This window comes from Phacochoerus africanus, chromosome 1 (genome assembly GCF_016906955.1).
Source record: "Phacochoerus africanus isolate WHEZ1 chromosome 1, ROS_Pafr_v1, whole genome shotgun sequence".
Classification (NCBI taxonomy): domain Eukaryota; kingdom Metazoa; phylum Chordata; class Mammalia; order Artiodactyla; family Suidae; genus Phacochoerus; species Phacochoerus africanus.
The window spans coordinates 61457184-61479115 of record NC_062544.1 but is presented as its reverse complement, the minus strand read 5'-3'; the positions used below and the strand labels follow the sequence as shown (position 1 = coordinate 61479115).

General features: G+C 41.9%; 1 protein-coding gene across 3 annotated transcripts in view; it reads right to left on the bottom strand.

Moving 5' to 3' along the window:
• ZFR (zinc finger RNA binding protein) overlaps positions 1-12680 on the bottom strand; it is a 95653-nt gene extending 82973 nt beyond the window's left edge. For all 3 annotated transcript variants that reach the window (XM_047767508.1, XM_047767517.1, XM_047767526.1), the window contains exons 1-2: positions 12532-12680; positions 12139-12238 (exon numbers count right to left, since the gene is read on the bottom strand). In XM_047767508.1, the coding sequence (XP_047623464.1) occupies positions 12139-12238; positions 12532-12568 (137 nt within the window). In that variant the 5' untranslated portion in view covers positions 12569-12680. The remainder of the gene's footprint in view (positions 1-12138; positions 12239-12531) is intronic.
• Positions 12681-21932: the final 9252 nt, after the last annotated feature.

Below are 21932 nucleotides of genomic sequence, written 5' to 3'. Positions count from 1 at the left end.
AACGTCCATATGCCACAAGTGCAGCCCTAAAAACAAAAAACAAAAAAGAAAAGAACAAAAAAAAAAAAAAGAAAAAGAAAATGTAGACAACTTCTGTCACTTACATTATTAGATGTGCTTTTTCTCCCCTGGAAAATAAACTGTGTATGTGTGCATTTTTGTTTCAACTTTGGATAAAATGGTAAAGTAACTGACAGACAAAATTTTCTTTTCTCTTGGCACACAAAACACAATCTGACTTTTTCATTAGTCCAAATTTAATGTTCATCACTGTTGGGTTGTTCTAGGTCAAATTATGGCATTTTATGTATCTGCAAAATTACTGACAATTTAACTTCTTTTAAATTAGATTTAATAGTTCATAATGTTGAAAATAATGGAAAATTAAACTGACAGACTCACCCCAAAGACAAACCACCTTTAAGTATTCTTTGTACTTAATATAGTAATGCCATGCTCCCATTACCTTCACAATGCTATTAAAATAATAATTGTATCACTTAGAATTTTAGAAATTTAAATTCAGGCTCCATTTTCATCTTAAAAACTAGACCAAATACAATAATCAATCCTACAATTTCTACCAACTCATTAAACCGGTAGACTACAAGGGAGGAGGTGGTTAAATGTCGTACGAAAACTGTTAACTTTTCTTTGGACCTTTGATCCTCAGTATACTAGGAGAAATAGCCACTGCCATTTATCACTTGGGTCCACTGGATCTCTCACATTTTCTGTATTTTGATGTCAATTGACAATTTACATTAAGAGTAAGGGATAATAAAAAACAAGCATTAACTCAAATTTTCATTTCATATATACACAAAATAGATCACGCTTTCTGAACCTAACTGCTCATGAACTTTCATGCATGAACCTGGAACATGTCCACCCCATAAATGCTGATTCCACATTTCAAACAGTTCTCTAATGAGTTCTAACCCATCATTACTTCTGATTCTTCTTCCTGCATTTGAAGTGTAAACATGCAATGCTTCAAAAAAAAATTTTAAGTGTTTTATGGCTTATATTTTGTCAAAGAGAGAAGTGGTCGTCTACTTTTCTCCATAACTGCAAAATATCATCAAAATGTTTTTTTATTTTGGAATGATCTAATGAAACTCTTAATTTCTACATCATCTATTTCCAATTATTTGTTCCCTAACCGAGGAACTTCAATGTGACCCAGGCACTGCCAAAATCAAAAAAACCCACCAATTACCTTTGTATACATATTGGTCTTGAGCATTTGTCCACTAATGAACTGTATCAATAAATTTTGGTTCACAAACATCACAAAAGTTGAAAGAATTCTGCTACATATACTTTTAGCAAAATGGGATATTTTGGATCTTGCCACAGACTATTACATGATGAAGTCCTATTAACTAAATAAGAATACCTTATTATCTTTTTTAATCCTCAGAAATATATTTACTTATAGATTCTTCTATGAAAAAATTCATCTAGGACATTTTATCTAAAAACTCTTAGTCGAGGAGTTCCCGCTATGGTGCAATGGGATCAGCAGCAGCATCTCTGCAGTGCCAGGATGCAAGGTGGTTCAATCTTGGTTCTGCTGTGGCCTGGGTTTTAACTAAGGCTTATTTGATCCCTGGCTTGGGAATTCCATACGTTGCCACAAGGCAGCCAAAAATGAGAAAACAAAACCTTAGTCTTGAGATTTTGCTTATACAATATAATTTGTCTAGAGTGGTGCTATTTTTGCATTCATCTTATTTATCTAATAATTGTCAAATATTTTCTTGTGGTAAATTTCTTCTCTTTGCCAGTATGAACAAAGAATGAGTAATTTTTTTTTTTTGGCCATGCCTGCGCCATGTGAAAGCTCCTGCGCCAGAGAGCGAATCCATGCCACAGCAGCAACCCAAGCTGATGCAGTGACAATGCCAGATCCCTAACCTGCTGCACCACAAGAGAACTCTCCAGAACAAATAATTTCAATTCCTCAGTTGTGTTAAAGGAAAACTAAAAGCCAACTATTAAAGGCAGTGTCTCTACTTTCTCTTCAAGCCTTTTTTGAAAGATGCAACACTTTGGGAAATGCAATATCCTCCAGTTATTTCACTGTTGTACCATCCTCCTAAGTGATTCCAACAGTTTTTCCTGTTGTCTTTTTTTTTTTTTTTAGCATTGTTGGGAATAAGGGATGAGTAAAAAGGAAAAAATTCCTCAGATTATGAAATAGCAAAATGTTTCAAGTTACAGAAAAATAAGATCACTGGGATCCCATACTTTAAATCTTAGGCTTATTAAAAAAAAAAAAAAATCCAGGAGTTCCCTTGTGGCAGGGGGTTAAGGACCCAGCATAGTCACTGCAGTGGCTCAGGTTTGATCCCAGGAACATCCACATGCTCCAGACCTGGACCAAAAAAAAAAAAAAAGAAGTTAAAATGGATTTTGTTCCATTTTGAAAAATAAGCAAATTATTTTCTTTGGAAATCCACTTAGGAAAAAAAAAAAAAACCTCATGTAATATTAATCCTTTTCTCTATTTGTAAACAGAATTACTCAAAAAAGAAACAAGCTATTGGGTACAATTAAAGCTGATGGATACCATGAATCAATTACACCAAAGTGCTCTATGACTTTCTATATTCTAGAAAAACACATTGTTCATTATGTCTCTAACATTTCTTCAGGGAAAGATATAGTCATAGGGAGATGAAAATAAAGAACTAAAAATAGCCTTCCCTCAATTCACATTATTACTATTTTTTTTAATGGCCGTTCCCCATTTGGAAGTTCCCAGGCCAGGGATTGAATCCAAGCCACAGCTGTGACCTAGGCTGCAGCTGCAGCAACGCTGGATCCTTTAACCCACTGTGGCAGGCTGGGAATCAAACCCACACCTCTGCAGCAACCTGAGCCACTTCAGTTGGATTCTTAACCCACTGCACTGTGACTGGACCTCCAATTCATATTAGTTTCCTTTTTTTTTTTTAATTATTAGGAGTGTTTTCAGGAGTTTCTGGATTTCCAAAATGTGAATAAGGAATTGTAAGCCTGTAAAATAACCCCAAATCCTCTAAATATAAAGCCAGGATAACCATACATCCTGAAACTAATGGATAGCAAACGAAGGATTTTCAGCAGAAGAATGTTGTGATTAAATTTACATTTTTATAGTGACCATTCTGCTTACAGTAAAAAATGATTTGAGAAGGATGAGGCTGGAGAGTGAAAGCAGCAATAAAACCATCTTCATAAATAACATCATTCTTTGCCCTCACCTACAGTTATTTTTTAAAATGCATTCTTACTGGTTTTTTTCCCCCCTATCAAAAAGTGGCAGACTTCTTCAAACCTCATTTCAAGAAGTTCTTGGAGTACCGGTCATGGCTCAGCAGTTAACGAACCCGACCAGTATCCATGAGGACTTGGGTTCGATCCCTGGCCTCACTCAGTGGGTTAAGGATCCACTGTTGCCGTGAGCTGTGGTGTAGGTCAAAGACGCGTCTCAGACCCTAGATTGCTTCGGTGTAGGCCAGCAGCTAAGCTCTGATTTGACCCCTAGCCTGGGAACCTTCATATGCTGTGGGTGTGAACCTAAAAAGATTAAAAAAAAGTTCTCTGCCCATTTAATGCTACCACACCAAAGTAAAGCATTTTATACAATATATCTTTTCCCAGAAATAAAAAAATAAATTTAAAATTCTATTTTCACTTAATTGCTCTTCAAACACGGTGTTTTCCAATACTTTAAGCCCATTTATTTTTCAATTTTTTTTAGGGCTGCAGGTACGGCATATGTAAGTTCCCCAGCTTACAACTGAATTGGAGCTATAGCTTCCAGCCTACACCACAGCCAGAGCAACATGGGATCCGAGCTGCGTCTGCAACCTACACCGCAGCTCACGGAAATGTGAGATCCTTAACCTATTGAGCAGAGCCAGGGAGCAATCCCACATTGAGCCACAACAGGAACTCACACTTTAAGCCCATTTAACACCTAGGACCCTCAAGAATTTGATTGGACTACAAAACCAATTTTATGCCTGTCTTTCTGCAGCTCCAAGTGATCAGATTCTAGTTTTTGTATAATGGTTACCAATTAAAATTACACCAATAATTATCACAACCTTGTAAATCAACTACACTTCAATCAAACTTTAAAAAATGAAAAAAAATACCAATGATTTTGATAACTACTAATCTTTTATCCAGCCTCTCTATAGCCCTAACATTACTGACTTCCTCTCTATCCTCTTCTGGTTTTTATGACACTGCATTCTCCCAGCTCTCTGTCCACCACCTCCAACCCTGGCCCAGTATTGATTTCTCCAGCCCTACCATAAACACACGTTTCCCAAATTTGTAAACATGGCTCTATTTCTTTTTTTCATTCATTCAAAAAGTGTTTACTAAATGTTTGATGTATGCCAGCTGTTTACTTTCTCTCATTGCATCCATACACACAGGTATAATGGTTGTTCAGCACCATATGGGTAATATTCAGATTTACATAACCCTTATTCCTTTCCTGAGCTCCATTTCCAAATGCCTACTGGATAGCTAACACTGATGAAGATGTAATAAATGAATGCAGGAACTTTTCTGAGTACTTTATAAATATTATCTCACTGAATTCTCAAAACATAATGGAGAATATAGAGGTCTCCTGGGATGTTGATAATGCTGTTTTTTTGATCTGGGTGTTGGTTATACAGGTGTGACCAGTTTATGACATTTCATCAAGCTACACTCATTATATATGTAGTTCTTTTTATATATACTTTAATAGAGAATTTAAAAAAAAATTTAATCCTTGAAGGGATTTCCCATTGTGGCTCAGTGGTTAACGAATCTGACTAGGAACCATGATGTTGCGGGTTCGATCCCTGGCCTTGCTCATTGGGTTAAGGATCCAGCGTAGCCGTGAGCTGTGGTGTAGGTCACAGACATGTCTCAGATCCTGAGTTGCTGTGGCTCTGGTGTAGGCTGACAGCTACAGCTCCAATTAGACCCCTAGACTGGGAACCTCCATATGTCATGGGTGTGGCCCTCAAAAAACGAAAAAAAAAAGTTAAAAAATAAAAAAAAAATTTAATCCTTGAAGTAATTATTAGTATCATCTCTAGTTTACAGATGAAGAAACTCAAGAACCAAAAGACTGTCCAATGTCACATGGCAAGTAACTAATGGGGTCAGGATTTAGCTCAGGTAGCCTGAGTTCAGAACCCACCCACTATCAACCCTATCTAGCAAGTAGTTCATTTTTGTCTTGGCTCAAAACATTTCCTTTGTCTAAAATGACCTTCCCTAGATTTTCAGAATTAAAGACTATGAAGCGTATTTCAAACTTCATACAATTCTCCAATTCCCCATTTTAGTATTCCATTAAAGCTCAGAAATGATTGTTATCATAGCACAGTTTCCTGTAGGTATATCTGCCTCTACTCTCACGCCCCAGAAGTGTAAACTCCCTGAGAGTGAGGACTATGCATTTTATAAGTTTCTCCCTATAAACATATTTTAATATATATACTTTACAGGAGGAAACTAATATTAAAAAGAAAAACTCAATGTTCTGATTTCACCAATTCACCCTCAAAAACAATGAATTAAAGCTGCGCTGCACAAAATACTAAGAAATGTCATACTGAGAACAACCTCTATTCTGGTAAGAGTGATGCCAAGAACAACGTATGGACAAGCACTGTTGGTGCACCCCTCACTTTTAATCTAATAGTAATTCTAACATATTTTATCAATTACTACATTCATAAGCTTAAGGACTATCTTCTTTTCTTTTTTTTTAAGGCCACACCTGTAGCATGTGGAAGTTACCAGGCTAGGGGATGGATCAGAGCTGCAGCTGCCAGCCTAAGCTACAGCCACAGGAACTCCAGATCCGAGATGCATCTGTGATCTAGGCTGCAGCCTGTGGCAATGCCAGATCCTCAACCCACTGAGCGAGGCCAGGGATCAAACCTGCATCCTCATGGATATGAACGGGGTCTTAAACCCACTGAGTCACAATGGGAACTCATTATCCCGAGAGCAGATTTCTGAATAATCATTTGGTTGATTTGCTTTTTGGATAAATACCTCTACTTAAATACCCATATATATTATAATCCATCTGCCCACGAGCACTTATATTTCTGAGATCTCAGTACTCCAAAGTTTTGAGGCCAGGGATGGAACCTGCACCGTAGCAGTGACCTGAGTCCCAGCAATGATAACACCGGATCCTTAACTCACTGGGCCACAAGGGAACTCCTTAAGATCTCAATTTTAAGCCAATGACCTATTTGTCCCTCTACCAATACAATTTTCTGTTTAATAACGTTTGGTTTCATGACTACTTCTGAACAAATACTCTCTTCACTATCCACATGAATTCCTTTATCAAGTTACCCCATAAGCCTCCTGAGATTTTTCTTGGAATTACATTAAATACAGACTAAAGAGAAAATTGATAATTTGATAGTATTGATTTTTTTTTCACTCTATGAACAGAGCCCATCTTCATTTATGTCTTCTTTTATATCCTTTATAGCCCACTGTATTTTTTTCCTTAAAGTGTTCTGCATGTCTCATTAGTTTTATTTCTACTTAAGTTTTGTGGCTATATATAAGGGACTTATTTGAAATTCAATAATCAAATTCAACATTGCTGAAAACAGGAGTGTTACCAATATTTCCCCGATCTTAGATCAAGAACATTTGCTGAACTCTTATTATTTCCCATATTTGTCTGTGATTATAATCATGTTGCTTACAAATAATAAAAAACTTCCTGGAGTTCCCATTGTGGCTCAGTGGGTTAAGGATCAGTGTTGCTATGGCTGTGGCATAGGCTGCAGCTCAGATTTGACCCCTGGCCTGGGAGCTTCCAAATGCCACAGGTGCAGCTATAAAAAGAAAAAAAAAAATTCCCCTTCTTCCCTATTAAACTGACATTGAAACCGAGGCCTCCAATTAATATTCAAGGATCTACTTTTAAAATATTTTGAGATTATGAAGCTCTATATATTAAGTATGACAGACATCAACTAAGGATATCTTTTAAAACCCTTACAGTATAATTCAAATCACTAAAGAAAACGAGCATTGGTAAAATGCCTATTCAAAATAAGGCAGTAGGCTAGGAAGTTGCAAGTTAGGTGAGGAAACTGAGTTGTAGAAAGATTAAGTGACTTGGCCAAGTGTCTGAAGGAAAACAGCTGAAAGTCAAATTCAAAGTCTGACTAGCTCATGCCCTTTTCATCATACTGTATTGTGAGGCAAGGTATAAAAGCACAGTCAAGCATACGCCTTAGGCGTTCTATACAGGGCTATTCTGGCTCACTGTACTCTTAAGGCTATTAATAACACATACAGGATAAATCATCACTCTAACAGCAATAATACTTTTGGAGAGAAAATTTTCATTATTTCAAATTCGTTCATGCAATAGGAATCCTAAGACCTCTGATTCAACAATGGACGATCTGATATAATTAGCTATTGCAGTAAATTTTTTTTGTAGAGCCAGTAAATTTCCATCACTAAGATTGATTTAAAAAACCTGTTCACTTTTTTTCACCATCTCAGCTAGTGATTACTTTTTTCTCCCTTACTAATGTTACTTTCATTCTTCCCTTCAAGATACAATATTCTTAACTCTACACTGAAATTTTTAAAAAAGAAAAAAAGGGAAATTCACTAGTTAATCAGCCTAATCAACTATCTTAGTGATGTGAAGAGACACTTATCCTTTAGGAATAGATATCCTAAAGACATCTCAAGAATCATTAGATGAGATGCCCTCTTTTGACTAGCAGATGCTTAACTTAAACTAATGTCCAGTCAACAGTCGAAATCCACTTGAACATTTATTATATAACAACATTTGCTGTGACTCTAAGAGTATGGTGGTAATTACTTTGCCCCTTTAAATAATCATTTACTCCAAAATCTTTGAACTCAATAAATTCTGATATTAAAAGGGTAAAAAAAAAAGTTGCCAAATGATTATTTTAAATAGCTAACTTTATTGAAGGTAGAATAACATTCAGATATCAATGATACACTAAGATTTATAGATAGAACAAAGAAAATGAGTTTAAGCACAAGCTAAAGATTTAGGTCATGCAGGTAACAGATAAGTATCTTGAATAAGAAAGGTGACAAGAACTGGTATGTCCAAGCTTTGCTAAAGTGTAAGAGAAACTGGCTGTTTAAAACTCTCAACGAAGTGGTTATATCCTATTAATAGTGAAAAACAATGAGATTATGTTAGGTTATATCACACATACACACAATATTTATTTATGCCACAAATTCTTTTAAAAAACTGAACTTCTGTATAATGATGGAGAAGTAAAAAACTGATTTGATCCTATGAAAATATTAATTAGAAAGTTTTTTCCACTGAGAATAACCTTTCTCACATACTTTGCTACCCTAAGTCCTACATCTGTAAAACAGTTTTTTTCAAGATCATAACATTACTGTCTACAAGTTTTTTGTTTTTGTTTTTTGTCTTTTTAGGGGCACACCTGCGGCGCATGGAGGGTCCCAGGCCAGGGGTAGAATCGGAGCTGCAGCCACTGGCCTACGCCACCGCTCATGGTAACACCAGATCCTTAACCTACTGAGCAAGGCCAGGGATAGAACCTGCATCCTCATGGATGCTAGTTGGGTTCGTTAACCGCTGAGCCACAACGGGAACTCCTGTCTACAAGTTTTTAAGTATATTTTCTTCAACAAAAAAAAAGGTACTCTAACTGAAGTAGGTACCTATCCAAGTTCCCATAGCTTTTGTCCCATGAAGCTATTCCTATTTTTTCCATTATGCTTGAGATATGCTTTGTCCTATGCACTCCAAATTAACATCCTACTAGAAACATATAAACATAATAATACTTGAAAATCTCTCTCTCTCTCTCTCTCTCTTTTTTTTTTTTTTTTTTGCTGTGGCATGTGGAAGTTCCCAGGCTAAGGGTCAAATCAGAGCTGCAGCTGCTGGCCAACGCCACAGACACAGCAATGCAGGATCCAAGCAAGTCATATCTGTGACCTACACCACAGCTCAAGGTAACACCAGATCCTTAACCCACTGAATGAGGCCAGGAATCAAACCTGCGTCCTCATGGATACTAGTAGGGCTTGTTTCCACTGCACCAAAACCGGAACTCCACTAGCTGGGTTCTTAACCCGCTGAGCCACAACGGGAACTCCTGAAAATCTCTTTTAATTTCATTTCCAAGGGGGAAAAAAAAACACATGAAAGGTAAGAAAAAATGAAAAGATTACATTTGCAAAAGTGGCAAATGGCACAATATGTTTATTTACTAGCCTTGGAAAAATACAGAAAGCAGGAAGAAAAACATTCAATAGTTGATGGAACGTGCAGCACAAGGATTGAGCAAATGCTTACCACAAAAATATTTAATATGCATCATACAAAGGAAAAGCTTGATTTATCTAAAAGTTATTAGCAGCAGAACTTATAAGAGATCTTTATAACACCTCTTAAAGAACTGATATTTAGTATGTCATTATAAATCTCAAATATTAACAAGCAAAAAGAAGTCTGAATTTAAAATAAATTTAATCAAATACCTTACACAGCTCTAACCAAGAAAAATAAAATCCAGAATTAAATCGACTTAGTATATAGTTACTTTTAGTTATCTGTATTCAGTGACAGGTGAAGGAACTATTCACATAATCCACATATATATGTTTAAGATTTCCTTGAGTTTACAGCCTTCAAATTGAGAAAAAGAAATTTTTTTTCAAAGTCAGTCTTGGTCTTCCATGTCTAAAATCACATTTCAATGATTTCTAGACAGGAAGAAAGATCAGCATCATCAATGCATTTTTACATATGCTTTTATTATTAATGCTATTTGTTCATCTTCCTTGAGCCAAAGTATTAGCATTATTGGACCAGATTTCTTTCCATTAAAAGCAAACAATTTCCATATACTATGTTATAAACAAAGACAGAGACTCTTAACAATTAGTTTTGCCAATATATGCATAAATAAGTAATGTCAAAAGACTGGTCTTTTCTCATTAGACATACACATAACAAGCAACTTAATATTTTGAATTGCCATTACAGTTTACTGAAACTTTGCGATTCAAAGCTAAGGAAAAACTAGGCACAGAAAATCTGCAATAGCTTCTTATATTAGGATAAAATACATACATGCAAATATTTTATCAAAAAATGATTATCTTTAAATTGGCATTTCCTCCCCCTCATTTCTATCTATAGGACTACATTAGAAAAAATATTTCAGAACTGCCACAAAGAACAATCCTGTTGCATTTTCAGTAAACAGTAATCAAACAAATCTATCACTCTGCCCATAGTAACAGAAAAATACTGTGTAAAACAATTAAAATTTAAGTGGTTAAATACAGCCTCGTCTAGAACACACAATACTTAGTAGCCATAGATTTATGGTACAGATGCTGATTAGCTAGCTCTTGTTTCCCAGAAAATGGCTTTTTTCCTCTCTCTCCACAAAAATTATCAGCTTTTTATCAAAGTAGCTGAGACTGTGTTAGATGTTTAATTATCACAACTTGTAAGCAAAGGATTTTTTAATGTCTGAAAAGCCCCAAAATTTTGCCCCAATAATTTGTCATCTCAGTCCGTTTTCCGGAAATAAACTTCAAGGTAAAAGAGACTTGTAAAAAATGCCACATGTGTTCAAGGCATTCAACAATTAGTAAAATACCAAATTCATCAATAAAATACATATTTATATATTTTATCATCTCTTAAAAATCAATGGGGTCTTAAGCAGAGTCATATTTTAATCGGTAGTGTTTTTTAGGAACACGTAAAATAATGATACCCCTCCCTTACAATAAATGGCATCTTATAAATTCCATGAAATATGGCAACTCTACTCCTCAGGATTACAAGTTTTAGCCCCCCAAAACAGCCCAATTTACAGATGAGAAAAATGAAAGTCCAAATAAGAGATGTCCTCAAAATCATAAAATCAGGAGGAGAAAGACTGGAACCCAGGTCTTCAGGTTCCCAATGATAACCATTTCCATTGGATAGCTTGCCACCCCAAGTGAAGAAGATAAAACTACCTGGGTTTGACCAATAGCTAATTTACCTGGTACACACAGATATCTACTATAATAATCTCTCGATATAAAAAACTGATCACAGTACGCTTACGGCCTGAGTCTAAAGAGACTGTCCCAGACTGACTCAAAAGTAACAATAACAACACAATCTAGTGTTTTTCTTACTCTTGTTAAGATATACAGCGAAATAGACACTTCAGAAATTAGAGCTTCCCTTAAGGTAGAGATTTCAGATGATGCATCTCACTAACTCAGCACCTCCCTTGCACTTTTCTTTTCCCCAGAGGGGAAAGACGCGTCAAGGGGAATTATTGGCCCACCTGGAGCCTAAACGCAATACCTAGAACAAGGCTGTAGACTCATTTATCAGCACTAGAAACTTCACACATCTTTTCCAGTCTACCAACCACCCAATTCACAGGTGGTTGGTACGTTTACCTCTCTCCTTGGAGGGAAAACTAAAGGAACCAAATGAATGAGGTGACACCCGCAGTTTGTTAGCGAGGCTCGGGTGGAGGACTAAGGGACGCCACGGAACGGAGGAGAAAGTACCCGAGAAAACAACACGTTATCTGGGCTCGGGGGCCCGTGCACCGGGCAAGGACCGGTGCGCGGGAGGCGGCGCGGAGGAGGCCGGCGGGCGGTGCGACTCGCACTCTTCCCGAGGCTCCCTCGCCCACCCTCTCCGTCCCCAAACGGGTGGGGGCCCGGAGGTGGGGACCGGCCCGGCGGGGGCGGAGACTGGGGGGCCGCGGTCTCGGCTCCCTCCCGCTGCCCGCCGGGCGGGAGAGGCGGCTCGGCTCCAAGGCCGCGGGAGGCCATTTTAGCTGCGGGGCCGCCGAAGGCCCGGGCGGCCCTTCGGGGCCCGCAGCCTCGGCCCTCTCTCCCTCCCGCCCCAGCGGGGCTGCCGCCGCCGCCGCCGCCGGCCGGGAGAGACCGCGGGGCCGGCCTGCCGCGGGCCGGGGCTCGGGGTCGGCGGGCGGGGGCGGGGGCGTCGTGTCGGCGGGATCCAGGCGGAGGAGCGAACAGGGGAAGAGAAGGGAGAGGGCGGGGAGCCGTTACCTATACTGGGCCGCAGCCGCCGCCGCCGCCGCCCCGCTGTGGGTGAATCCAAAGTAGTTGCCGGTCGCCATTTTGGCATCTTCCCCCAGCCGGCTGGGCACTGCGGCGGGCACGGAGAGTCGGGTCCCATGGCGGGAGGAGAGGCGCAGAGGGGCAGAGACGCCGAGGGAGGGAAGGGGAGAGAGAGAGAGGCGCCGTGAGAAGCCGCCCTCGCCGGGCCGGGCCGCGGCCGCGCCGCCTCCCCCTCCCGCCTCGCACTCCCTCACTCACTCACACGCCCCGGTGGCGGCCGCCGCCTCCTCCCCGGAGCCTGCCCCAACCCCCGCGCCTCCCCGCCGCCCGGAGCCGGGGAAGGGGCCGGCCGGGGGCCCCGGCGGGGCACATTATACTCACCATAGGTGAAAGAAACTACAGGGCATATGGGAATCATGGGCTCGGGCTGCTGCTGCTGAACTCTGAACTCTCACCCGCTGCCTCCCTCCTCTGCCCCGCTCCTCCTCAGCGGAGAACAGACCGCCGCCTCCCCCCGCACTGCGCAGGCGCTCCCGCGCACGGCACTCTGGGAGCTGTAGTCCCTAAAGTCTTCGCGGCTCCGCGGGCGCTAGCCGGGCCTCAGCCTAGGCTGGCTTAGTGCCCGCGGTGAAAGACGAAGGCGAGCCTCCCTGTGGGCCAGCCTTGGGGTAATCCGGGAGAGTGACCGGAGAGAGTGAGGTCTACCAGTCTTTCCCTCTTACTTTAAACTTCTTTCACTTTTACGTGCGCATTTGTTCTCCACCTTTCGGTCTTCCCTGAACTTTTCATCATCAGGATTTGAGCTGAACTAATTTGGATCCTTCCTTATTTCTCGTATTCCCGCTTCTTGTCCTTAGCCTTTAAAATGGGGAAGGAGGAGTTCCCGCTGTGGCAAATCGGGATCGTTGGTGTCTCTGCAGCGCGAGTACTCAGGGTCGATCCCCGGCTGGTGTAGGGAGTTTAAAGGATCCGGCGTTATGGCTTAGGTCGCGGCTTTTAGCCGACCCCTCCTCCGGGAACGCCATGTGCGGCCAAAAAACAATAAAACAAATAAGTAAATAAGATGTGGAGTAGAAAAAGAGGAAAAGAAAGGCAAGTGTGCTATTGCGTTGGACACCCCTCCCAACCACATCTCTTCCGTCCTTTTTTTTCCGGCTGGCACCCATTCCTGGCGAATGGAGCCCCCTAAGCATGGGACCCTGTTCTGGGTACTGGAGATGGAGCAGTGAGCAAAATAAAGTCCCTCTTGATACCGAATTTACCTTCTGGGGTAGGGAGAGGAGATTTAGACAATAGCCAAATAAATAATGAGTATGTCGTTGGTGATTGAAGCTTTAAGAATAAAGCAGGGTAAAGAAGATAGAGCAAGGAAGATGCTATTTTATGTGGAATGTGGTTAGGACAGCCATCAAGTAGAACCCTGAAGGAAGCGAAGGAAGAAACCTGGTCAATGGTTGGGGGAAAGACAGCAAAATGGAGGGTCCTAAGGCAGGGGTGCTCAAGAGCAGCAAGGAAATTGGTCTGGTGGAGTTGAGGACAAGGAGTCTGGATCATGGAAGTCCTTCATGAGAGTGCCAAATCTTTCTGGAGTTCCTGTTGTGGCTCAGCATGTGGCTGAGCTAGTATCTATGAGGACGCGAGTTGGCTCCCTAGCCTTGCTCAGTGGGTTAGGGATCCAGCCTCGCGTGAACCGTGGTGTAGATTGCAGAAGAAGCTTGGATCCCACGTTGCTGTGGCTGTGGTTGTAGGCTGGAATCTGCAACTCTGATTGGACCCCTAGCCTGGGAACTTCCATATGCTGCGGGTGCCTCCCTGAAAAGACAAAAAAGAAAGAGTGCCAAATCTTTTACTGTAGGAATGGAATGATATTCTCTCCCATGCAAGCATGTGTCTATTCCCTCTACTTTCTCGCTGTTTTCTCTTTACTTTCCCTATGCATTTACAACCCTTCTTTTTCCTCTTGCAGTCCCTCATTCTGATTGACTGTTTCTCCCCCCAATCTCTTTCCTGCCTCCCATCAATGCCCAAGTGCTCCATTTCACCTCTTCCTTGCCCTATCCATGCCCATCACCCCAGCGCCTCTGCTATTCACCTGAGCATTTTAAGAAACGCAAAATGGCGTTCTCTTGTGGGCCAGTGAGTTAAGGATCCAGCATTGTCACCTCAGCAGCTTGGATTTGCTGCTGTGGTATAGGCTGTATCCCTAGGTGGGGAACTTCCATGTACCCCGGGCCTAGCAAAAAAAAAAAAAAAAAAAATCCACAGCTCTCACTCACGAAGTTTAGAGCCTTATCCCACCTTCTTATGACAGAAGAGAAAAATACCTCAATTCTTTTTTGTTGTTTTTTGTTTTGTTTTGTCTTTCTAGGCCCACACCCATGGCATATGGAGGTTCCCAGGACATGGGTTGAATCAGAGCTGCAGCTGCCAGCCTGCACCACAGCTCACAGCAACTCCAGATCCTTAATTCACTGAGGGAGGCAAGGGATCAATCTCTTGTCCTCATGGATACTAGTCAGATTTGTTTCCGCTGAGCCACAATGGGAACTCCAACAATACCTCAAGTCTTATTTGTACCAATCCTGCTCCACCATACCTCATGCAAAGGTACAGTTCTAAGGTCCCATCTAAATTATCCTTATTCATTTCAAAAAAGAGAAAGTGTAGAATTTTTGAGAAAAATCCGTGTCATTGTTTTTGAGAACACTGATGTTTCCCAGGGCAAAACTTATTTGTGCTCCAAGTGTGTTGCTAGGAAAAAATATCTCCTACACATAGGGCCTTAGAACTGCATTTTAAAGGTAATTTGCTTTGAGCTTCATGGATCAAGGCTTGGAGGCACTGACTGTAATTATTTTGATAAATTGGCACTGTTAGTTACTAGGCTATTTGAATAAAACTGGAGGAGACAAGACAGGTGTTAATCACCTGCCCAAGAAGATTCTTTTTAGGCCAGTTTTATGCTTGGTTGCTTGACAGGTATTTAGAGGATGGGAGAGGGCTGCAGGCAACCTTGATAAGCAGGCCTGTAAGTGGAAAGAGGGAGGCATGCCTCTTTCCTTCTGTAACTGTTCCTAGAGGTCAGAGTAGGTGTGGCATCAGTGAAAATTGTTTATGGTGTACTCTCCACAAAGAGGGAATTTACAAGAACAATCTCAGAGTTCCTGTTGTGGCTCAGCAGGTTAAGAACCCAACGAGTTTCGGAGCTCCTGTCATGGCGCAGTGCTTAACGAATCCAACTAGGAACCATGAGGTTTCGGGTTTGATCCCTGGCCTTGCTCAGTGGGTTAAGGATCCGGCGTTGCTGTGGCTCTAGTGTAGGCTGGTGGCTACAGATCCGATTCGACCCCTAGCCTGGGAACCTCCATATGCCGTGGGAGCGGCCCAAGAAATGGCAAAAAGACAAAAAAAAAATACTGTTACTGTGAACATTTATTCATATGCGTTAACTTCACTGAGCTAAGGAATGCTCAGATAGCTGGTTAAATATTATTTCTGGGTGTGTCTGTGAGGGTGTCTTTGGAAGAGATTAGCATTTGAATCAGTAGATGTCTTCACCAATGTGGGAGACCATCAATCAATCTACTGAGGCCTCGAATGGAATAAAAAGGTAGAGGTCCAGGAATTCCTGTTGTGGCTCAGCAGGTTAAGAACCCGACTTAGTATCCCTGAGGAGGCAGGTTTGATCCCTGGCCTCGCCCAGTGGGTTAAGGATCTGGTGTTGCCACAAGTTGTGGTGTAGGTCACAGATACAGCTCAGTTCTGGTGTTGCTGTGGCACAAGCCGAAGCTGCAGCTCCAATTTGATCCCTATCCTGGGAACTTCCATATGTTGCTGGTGTAGCCATAAAGAGCAAAAACCAAAACAAAACCCAAAAAAGTAGAGATCCAGGAGTTTCCATTGGGCTCAGAGGAAGCAAATGCATCTGGTATCCAAGAGAATGTGGGTTCAGCCCCTGGCCCCTCTCAGTGTGTCAAGGATCTGGTGTTGCTGTGGCTGTGGTGTAGGCGGGCAGCTGACCCCTAGCCTGGGAACTTGCATATGCTGAGAGTGCAGCCCTTAAAAAAAAAAAAAGAAAGAAAAGAAAAGAAAAACAAACAAATAAACCCCCCAAAAGGTGGAGATCCAGAGAATTTGCCCTCTGCTGGAGCTGAAGCATTCCATCTTCTCTTGCCCTTAGAGTTGGAGTTCCTGATTCTCAGGCCTTTTGGATCCAACAGAACTTACACTGTTGGTCCTGATTTTCAGCCCCTGGATCTTAGACTGAATTTCATCACCAGTTTCCCTGATTCTCCAGCTTGCAGATAGCATATCAAAGGACTTCTGGGCCTCCATGACAGCATGAGCCACTTCCTATAATAAATCCCATATATATCACTGTATAACTTATGGGTTATTTTCTCTGGAGAATCCTAACATAAATTTTTGTGTAGACATATATTTTCAATTATCCTGGGTGAGACTGCTGGTATATACCTTCCCTTTTTAAAAGTTCTCAAATTCTCTCTCTCCAGAGCCACTGCCTAGGGTATCTCTTTCCCAAGTCCATTTCAACAGCCTACTATTTAGTCTCTCTTCCTAAGGATCAAACCCTCTCAAACCCATCTTCCACATAATTATCAAAGGATATAGAATTTAAAAAAAATAGTAGTTAGAGTAAGAAGAATAGCAATGTACATTACAATCTTTTATTCTTTATTAAAAACCTTGAGGTGGGAACTATTATGCTCATGCCATTTAGAGATGATAAAACTTGGTTCACAACGTTAATAAATAACAGAGGCAGGATTTACATTTCAGCCACAGTGGCTCCAGAATGCCTAACCTCTATGACATACCACTTTTCTAAAACATCTCTGACCAATATGTCACCACCCGGCTGAAAATCTTACAAAGATTCCTGCTTGCCTATACCAAGAACATGTCCTATTAGTGTACATGCTATTTCTATTATCAGCTCTTATTTCATCCCAGAGTATGCCACACTTTGCATTTCCAAACACACATCAGACTTGGTTTTTTTTTTTTTTTTGTCTTTTCAGGGCCGTACCTGTGGCATATGGAAGTTCCCAGGCAAGGGGTCTAATCGGAGCTGTGACTGCTGGCCACAGCCACAGCAACGCAGGATCTCAGCCGCATCTGCAACCTACACCACAGCTCACAGCAATGCCGGATCCTTAACCCACTGAGCGAGGCCAGGGGTCGAACCTGCATCCTCATGGATGCTAGTCGGGTTTGTTAAATGCTGAGCCACAATGGAAACTCCAGACTTGTTATTTCTTGCTCAATATCTTTCTTTCCCCCAGGAAAGAATGTAAGTTCTGGAGTTCCCGCTGTAGCACAGTGGGTTAAGAATCCAACTATAGTGGCTTGGGTTGTCTCCCAAGAATGGATTTGATCCCTGGCCTGGCACAATGGGTTAAAGGATCCAGCATTACCACAGCTGTGGTGTAGCTTGCAGCTGCAGCTGGGATTCAATCCTGAGCCTGGAAACTTCCATATGCTATGGGTGCAGCCATTAAAAAAAAAAGTAAGTTTCATAGGGGTCAGGAGCTAAGCCTGTTTTATCTGCCATCAAAACCGCAGTACCTAGGACCATGGCAAGGGCATAGTTGGTACTAAATAACTGTTTGTGAGGTAGATGAGCTTAGCCCTGTGTCCTTCATTTCCTGAGAGCAATGTTTTTATGGTTTATACATGTATCTTTGATAACTTCCTCCAATGGCCACCCAACACAGTACCAAGCACATACGCAAATGCCAACCTAATTTAGTCCTCCTAGCTCCCTTGACACTCTATCCCATGTAATCTGCTGCCAAGTCAGCACCCAGCAGCAGGGTTGTAAGGGTTTCTTTGTGTCAGTAACATAGTCTTTGGAATCTGAAGAACCTTCAGAGCTCAAGGCAGCCACAAGGAATAGCTATTTAGGAAATCAGAGAAGAGTCCAAGTGACACTGTGATCTGACTTAGAACTTGGTATGATCATTAATGAGAGATACTAAAGGGTATATTGGTTTAGAGCCCACATTCTTAGAGCAACACTGCCCAACAGAACTTTCCTCAAAGGTAGAAATGTTCTGGGGTTCCCGTCGTGGTGCAGTGGTTAACGAATCCAACAAGGAACCATGAGGTTGTGGGTTTGATCCCTGGCCTTTCTCAGTGGGTTAAGGATCCGGCGTTGCCCTGAGCTGTGGTGTAGGTTGCGGACATGGCAAAGTAATAGGAGCAGGGAACATGGGATTCTGGGCCACCAGCTTGAGATAGTTTATTTGTGCCTACTGGATTGCTCCAGATAGGCTACACACACACACACACACACACACACACACACACACAAATATAAACATATATAAAATATACACAAATGTACTGCTTCTATTTTGGAAGGCTTGCTATATGGGTTTAATTTCATGGTTTGCAGGATAATACCCAGTTCATGATGGACAGTTCTCACAGTCAATTGGTGTCCCATGGCTAGGTGTTCAGTCTTTACCAGTCCTAGGCTAGAAGTAAATTTTTAGGTGTGGTATTTAATTGATTCTAGTCTGCTATAGATTGTAAAAGCAGCAAAGAAAATAAAAACTCTGCCAATGATATTTGTAATACACTATTGGTTATAAGATACATTCCGAGTTCAGAGATATCAAAATGTGAGAAAAGGAGTTCCCATTGTGGCTCACTGGGTTAAGAATCCAGGTGGGTTAAGAGGATGCAGGTTCAATCCCTGGCCTCGCTCAGTGTGTTAAAGGATCTGATTTGCATGAGCTATGGTGTGGATCATAGACGCAGCTCAGATCTGGTGTTGCTGTGGCTGTGGTGTAGGCTGGCACCTGCAGCTCCAATTTGACTCCTAGCTCAGAACCTCCATATGCCATGGGTGTGGCCCTGAAAAAAAAAAAACACTGTGAGAAAAACAAAACAAAACTCAGGGAGTTCGCTTCATGGCTCTGTGGTTAACGAACCCAACTAGGATCTATGAGGATGTGGGTTCAATCCCTGGCCTCACTCAGTGGGTTAAGGATCTGGTGTTTCCTTGAGCTGTGATGTAGGTCACAGACATGGCTCAGATCCTGAGTTACTGTGGCTGTGGTGTAGGCCAGCGGCTACAGCTCCAATTCAACCCCTAGCCTGGGAACCTCCATATGCCACGGGTGCGGCCCTAAAATAAATAAATAAATAAATAAATAAATAAATAAATAAATAAATAAATAAGGTACTAGCAAATGAACCCTTCACTCTAAACATAGGGAAATAGGTCTAGAGAGGTAAGTGACTTTTCTGCGACCTACACCTCAGCTCCTTAGTGGCAGTGCCATATCCAAACACATCTCCTGACTTTCAGCCCAAAGCCAGTTTCATTTCGTCATAGAAATTGATTACTGATTCGTATGAATAATAAGCCCCCAGCTTTGTTAAATAGATATTTTACGTGTCCTTATTCTCTATGTCAGAAAACCAGAAAAATAGAGGCTGCATCTTTAGGGTCTACACCCTCATGCCCACCACCCCCTTGCCCTAGGCAAAACCAAATAAAATTACAATAAAATTACACTAAATCCGGTGTTTCCCTCAACTTTCTGATGATAAGAATCACCTAAGGATTCTTCTGATAATACAAATTCTTCTTCTTCTTCTTTTTTTTTTTTTTTGTCTTTTTGCCATTTCTTGGGCCGCTCCCGCGGCATATGGAGATTCCCAGGCTAGGGGTCTAATCTGAGCTGTAGCCACCGGCCTACGCCAGAACCACAGCAACGCTGGATCCGAGCCGCCTCTGTGACCTACACCACAGCTCACAGCAATGCCGAATCATTAACCCACTGAGCAAGGGCAGGGACAGAACCCGCAACCTCATGGTTCCTAGTCAGATTTGTTAACTACTGCGCCACGACGGGAACTCCTGATAATACAAGTTCTTAAATCCAATTGCTGTCCCACTAAATCGAAATCCCAGGACCTATGACCTGGGAAACCATGTGTCGAACAATTTTCCTTGAGTGAGTCTTTGTGTATGTGTGTGTGTGTTTTGTCTTTTTAGGGCTGCATCTGCAGCACATGGAGGTTCCCAGGCTACGGGTCTAATCAGAGCTATAGCTGCCGGCCTATGCCAGAGCCACAACAACGCCAGATCCAAGCCGCGTCTGCGACCTACACCTCAGCTCACAGCAAGGCCAGGGATTGAACCCACAATCTCATGGTTCCTAGTCGGATTCGTTTCTGCTGTGCCACGACAGGAACTCCTCAAGTGATTCTTATCAGCAAGGAAGTTTGGAGAACACTAGCCCAGCCGTAGCATTCTAGGGATGAAGATGATAAAGCCCAGAGAAGTTACAAAACTTATTGAAGATAGCTTTGTGTCTATTCTTGCATAAATACAGGTTGTGTTTCTTTTGGGAAGGGGTCCTGAGGACCATCAATCTAAGAGGCAAAAAAGACTTTATTTTTTCATTATAGGGCCTTTTGTGGTGGTTGGGAAAAAGTTTTCCCTGTACACTGAATTAATTTTTCAATTAAAATCTAGTTCTAGGAGTTCCTGTTGTGGAGCAGTGGAAATGAAGCCAACTAGTAACCATGAGGACACGGGTTTGATCCTTGGCCTTGCTCAGTGGGTTAAGGATCTGGTGTTGCCATGAGCTGTGGTATAGGCTGCAGATGCGGCTCTGATTCAACCCCTAGCCTGGGAATTTGCATATGCCGCAGATGCGGCCCTAAAAAGCAAAAAAAAAAAAAAAAAAGCTACAAAAACCCCACCCTAGTTCTAAGTACATCTGATTGGCACACATCTTGGAAACACAGCCATTTGTACCCTGGCTTCCCCCACTTCCTACCTTGAGTCTGCTTTCTAGCTGACTGACAGCCCCCTCTCTCATTTCCCTTGCTGCTGCCTACTCCACGCTCCACATGTGCAGCCAGCTCTGCGTCACTCCGCCAGCTCAACCAGGCTGGAGGCCCAGAGCATTTGAACAACCTCTTCTCTGCCTGAAGGGCCTTGGCATTGAGTCATCCTCCGCCTCCACCAATTGAGATGCAGTGGGAGCTCCAGAGCCTCAGAGAGGCTGGACTGGGCTGTGACTCAGCCAAGGCCTTGCTCATAGCACTTGCCATCTATGCCCCTAAGCAACACTCAACCTTGAAGACATTCAGAGAGGACTCTAGGCTGAGGGGGTCACTCTCCCACCTTGCTAGTTTCTCAAAGCCTGAAGGGCAAGAGTCTGCCTAAGGTGGAGTTAGAGAGTGTGGAGCCAGTGGAACTCTCATAACTGCAGAGGAAGTGCTGATCGTTTCAACCACTTTGGAAAACCCGGCAGAATTTAGTAAAGCTCAATAAATGCATACTTACAATCCAGCATCAGTAAGAAGTATACTTACAGAAATATATATATATATACACATATATATTTAATAAAAATATGTGCAGTAATATTCATAGGAGCAATGATTCATATGGTCCAAACTGGAAACTACTTGAGTATTCATCAATAGTCAAATAAGGAAAAATGAATGCTATTACATTCATACTAAAGACTGGTATCAGTGGAGCTCCCTTGTGGCACAGCAGCTTAAGGATTCAGCATTGTCACCACACACCCGTGTGTGGGGGTTTGATTCCCTAGTCTGGGAACTTCCACATGCCATGGGTACAGCCAAAAATAAATAAAATAAATAATAGCAGCTTTGAGAATACTCCCAAAGACATTCTATGATGCCACCATCACCCTAATTCCAAAACCAGACAGAGATACCACCAAAAAAGAAAACTATCGCCCAATATCATTGATGAATAT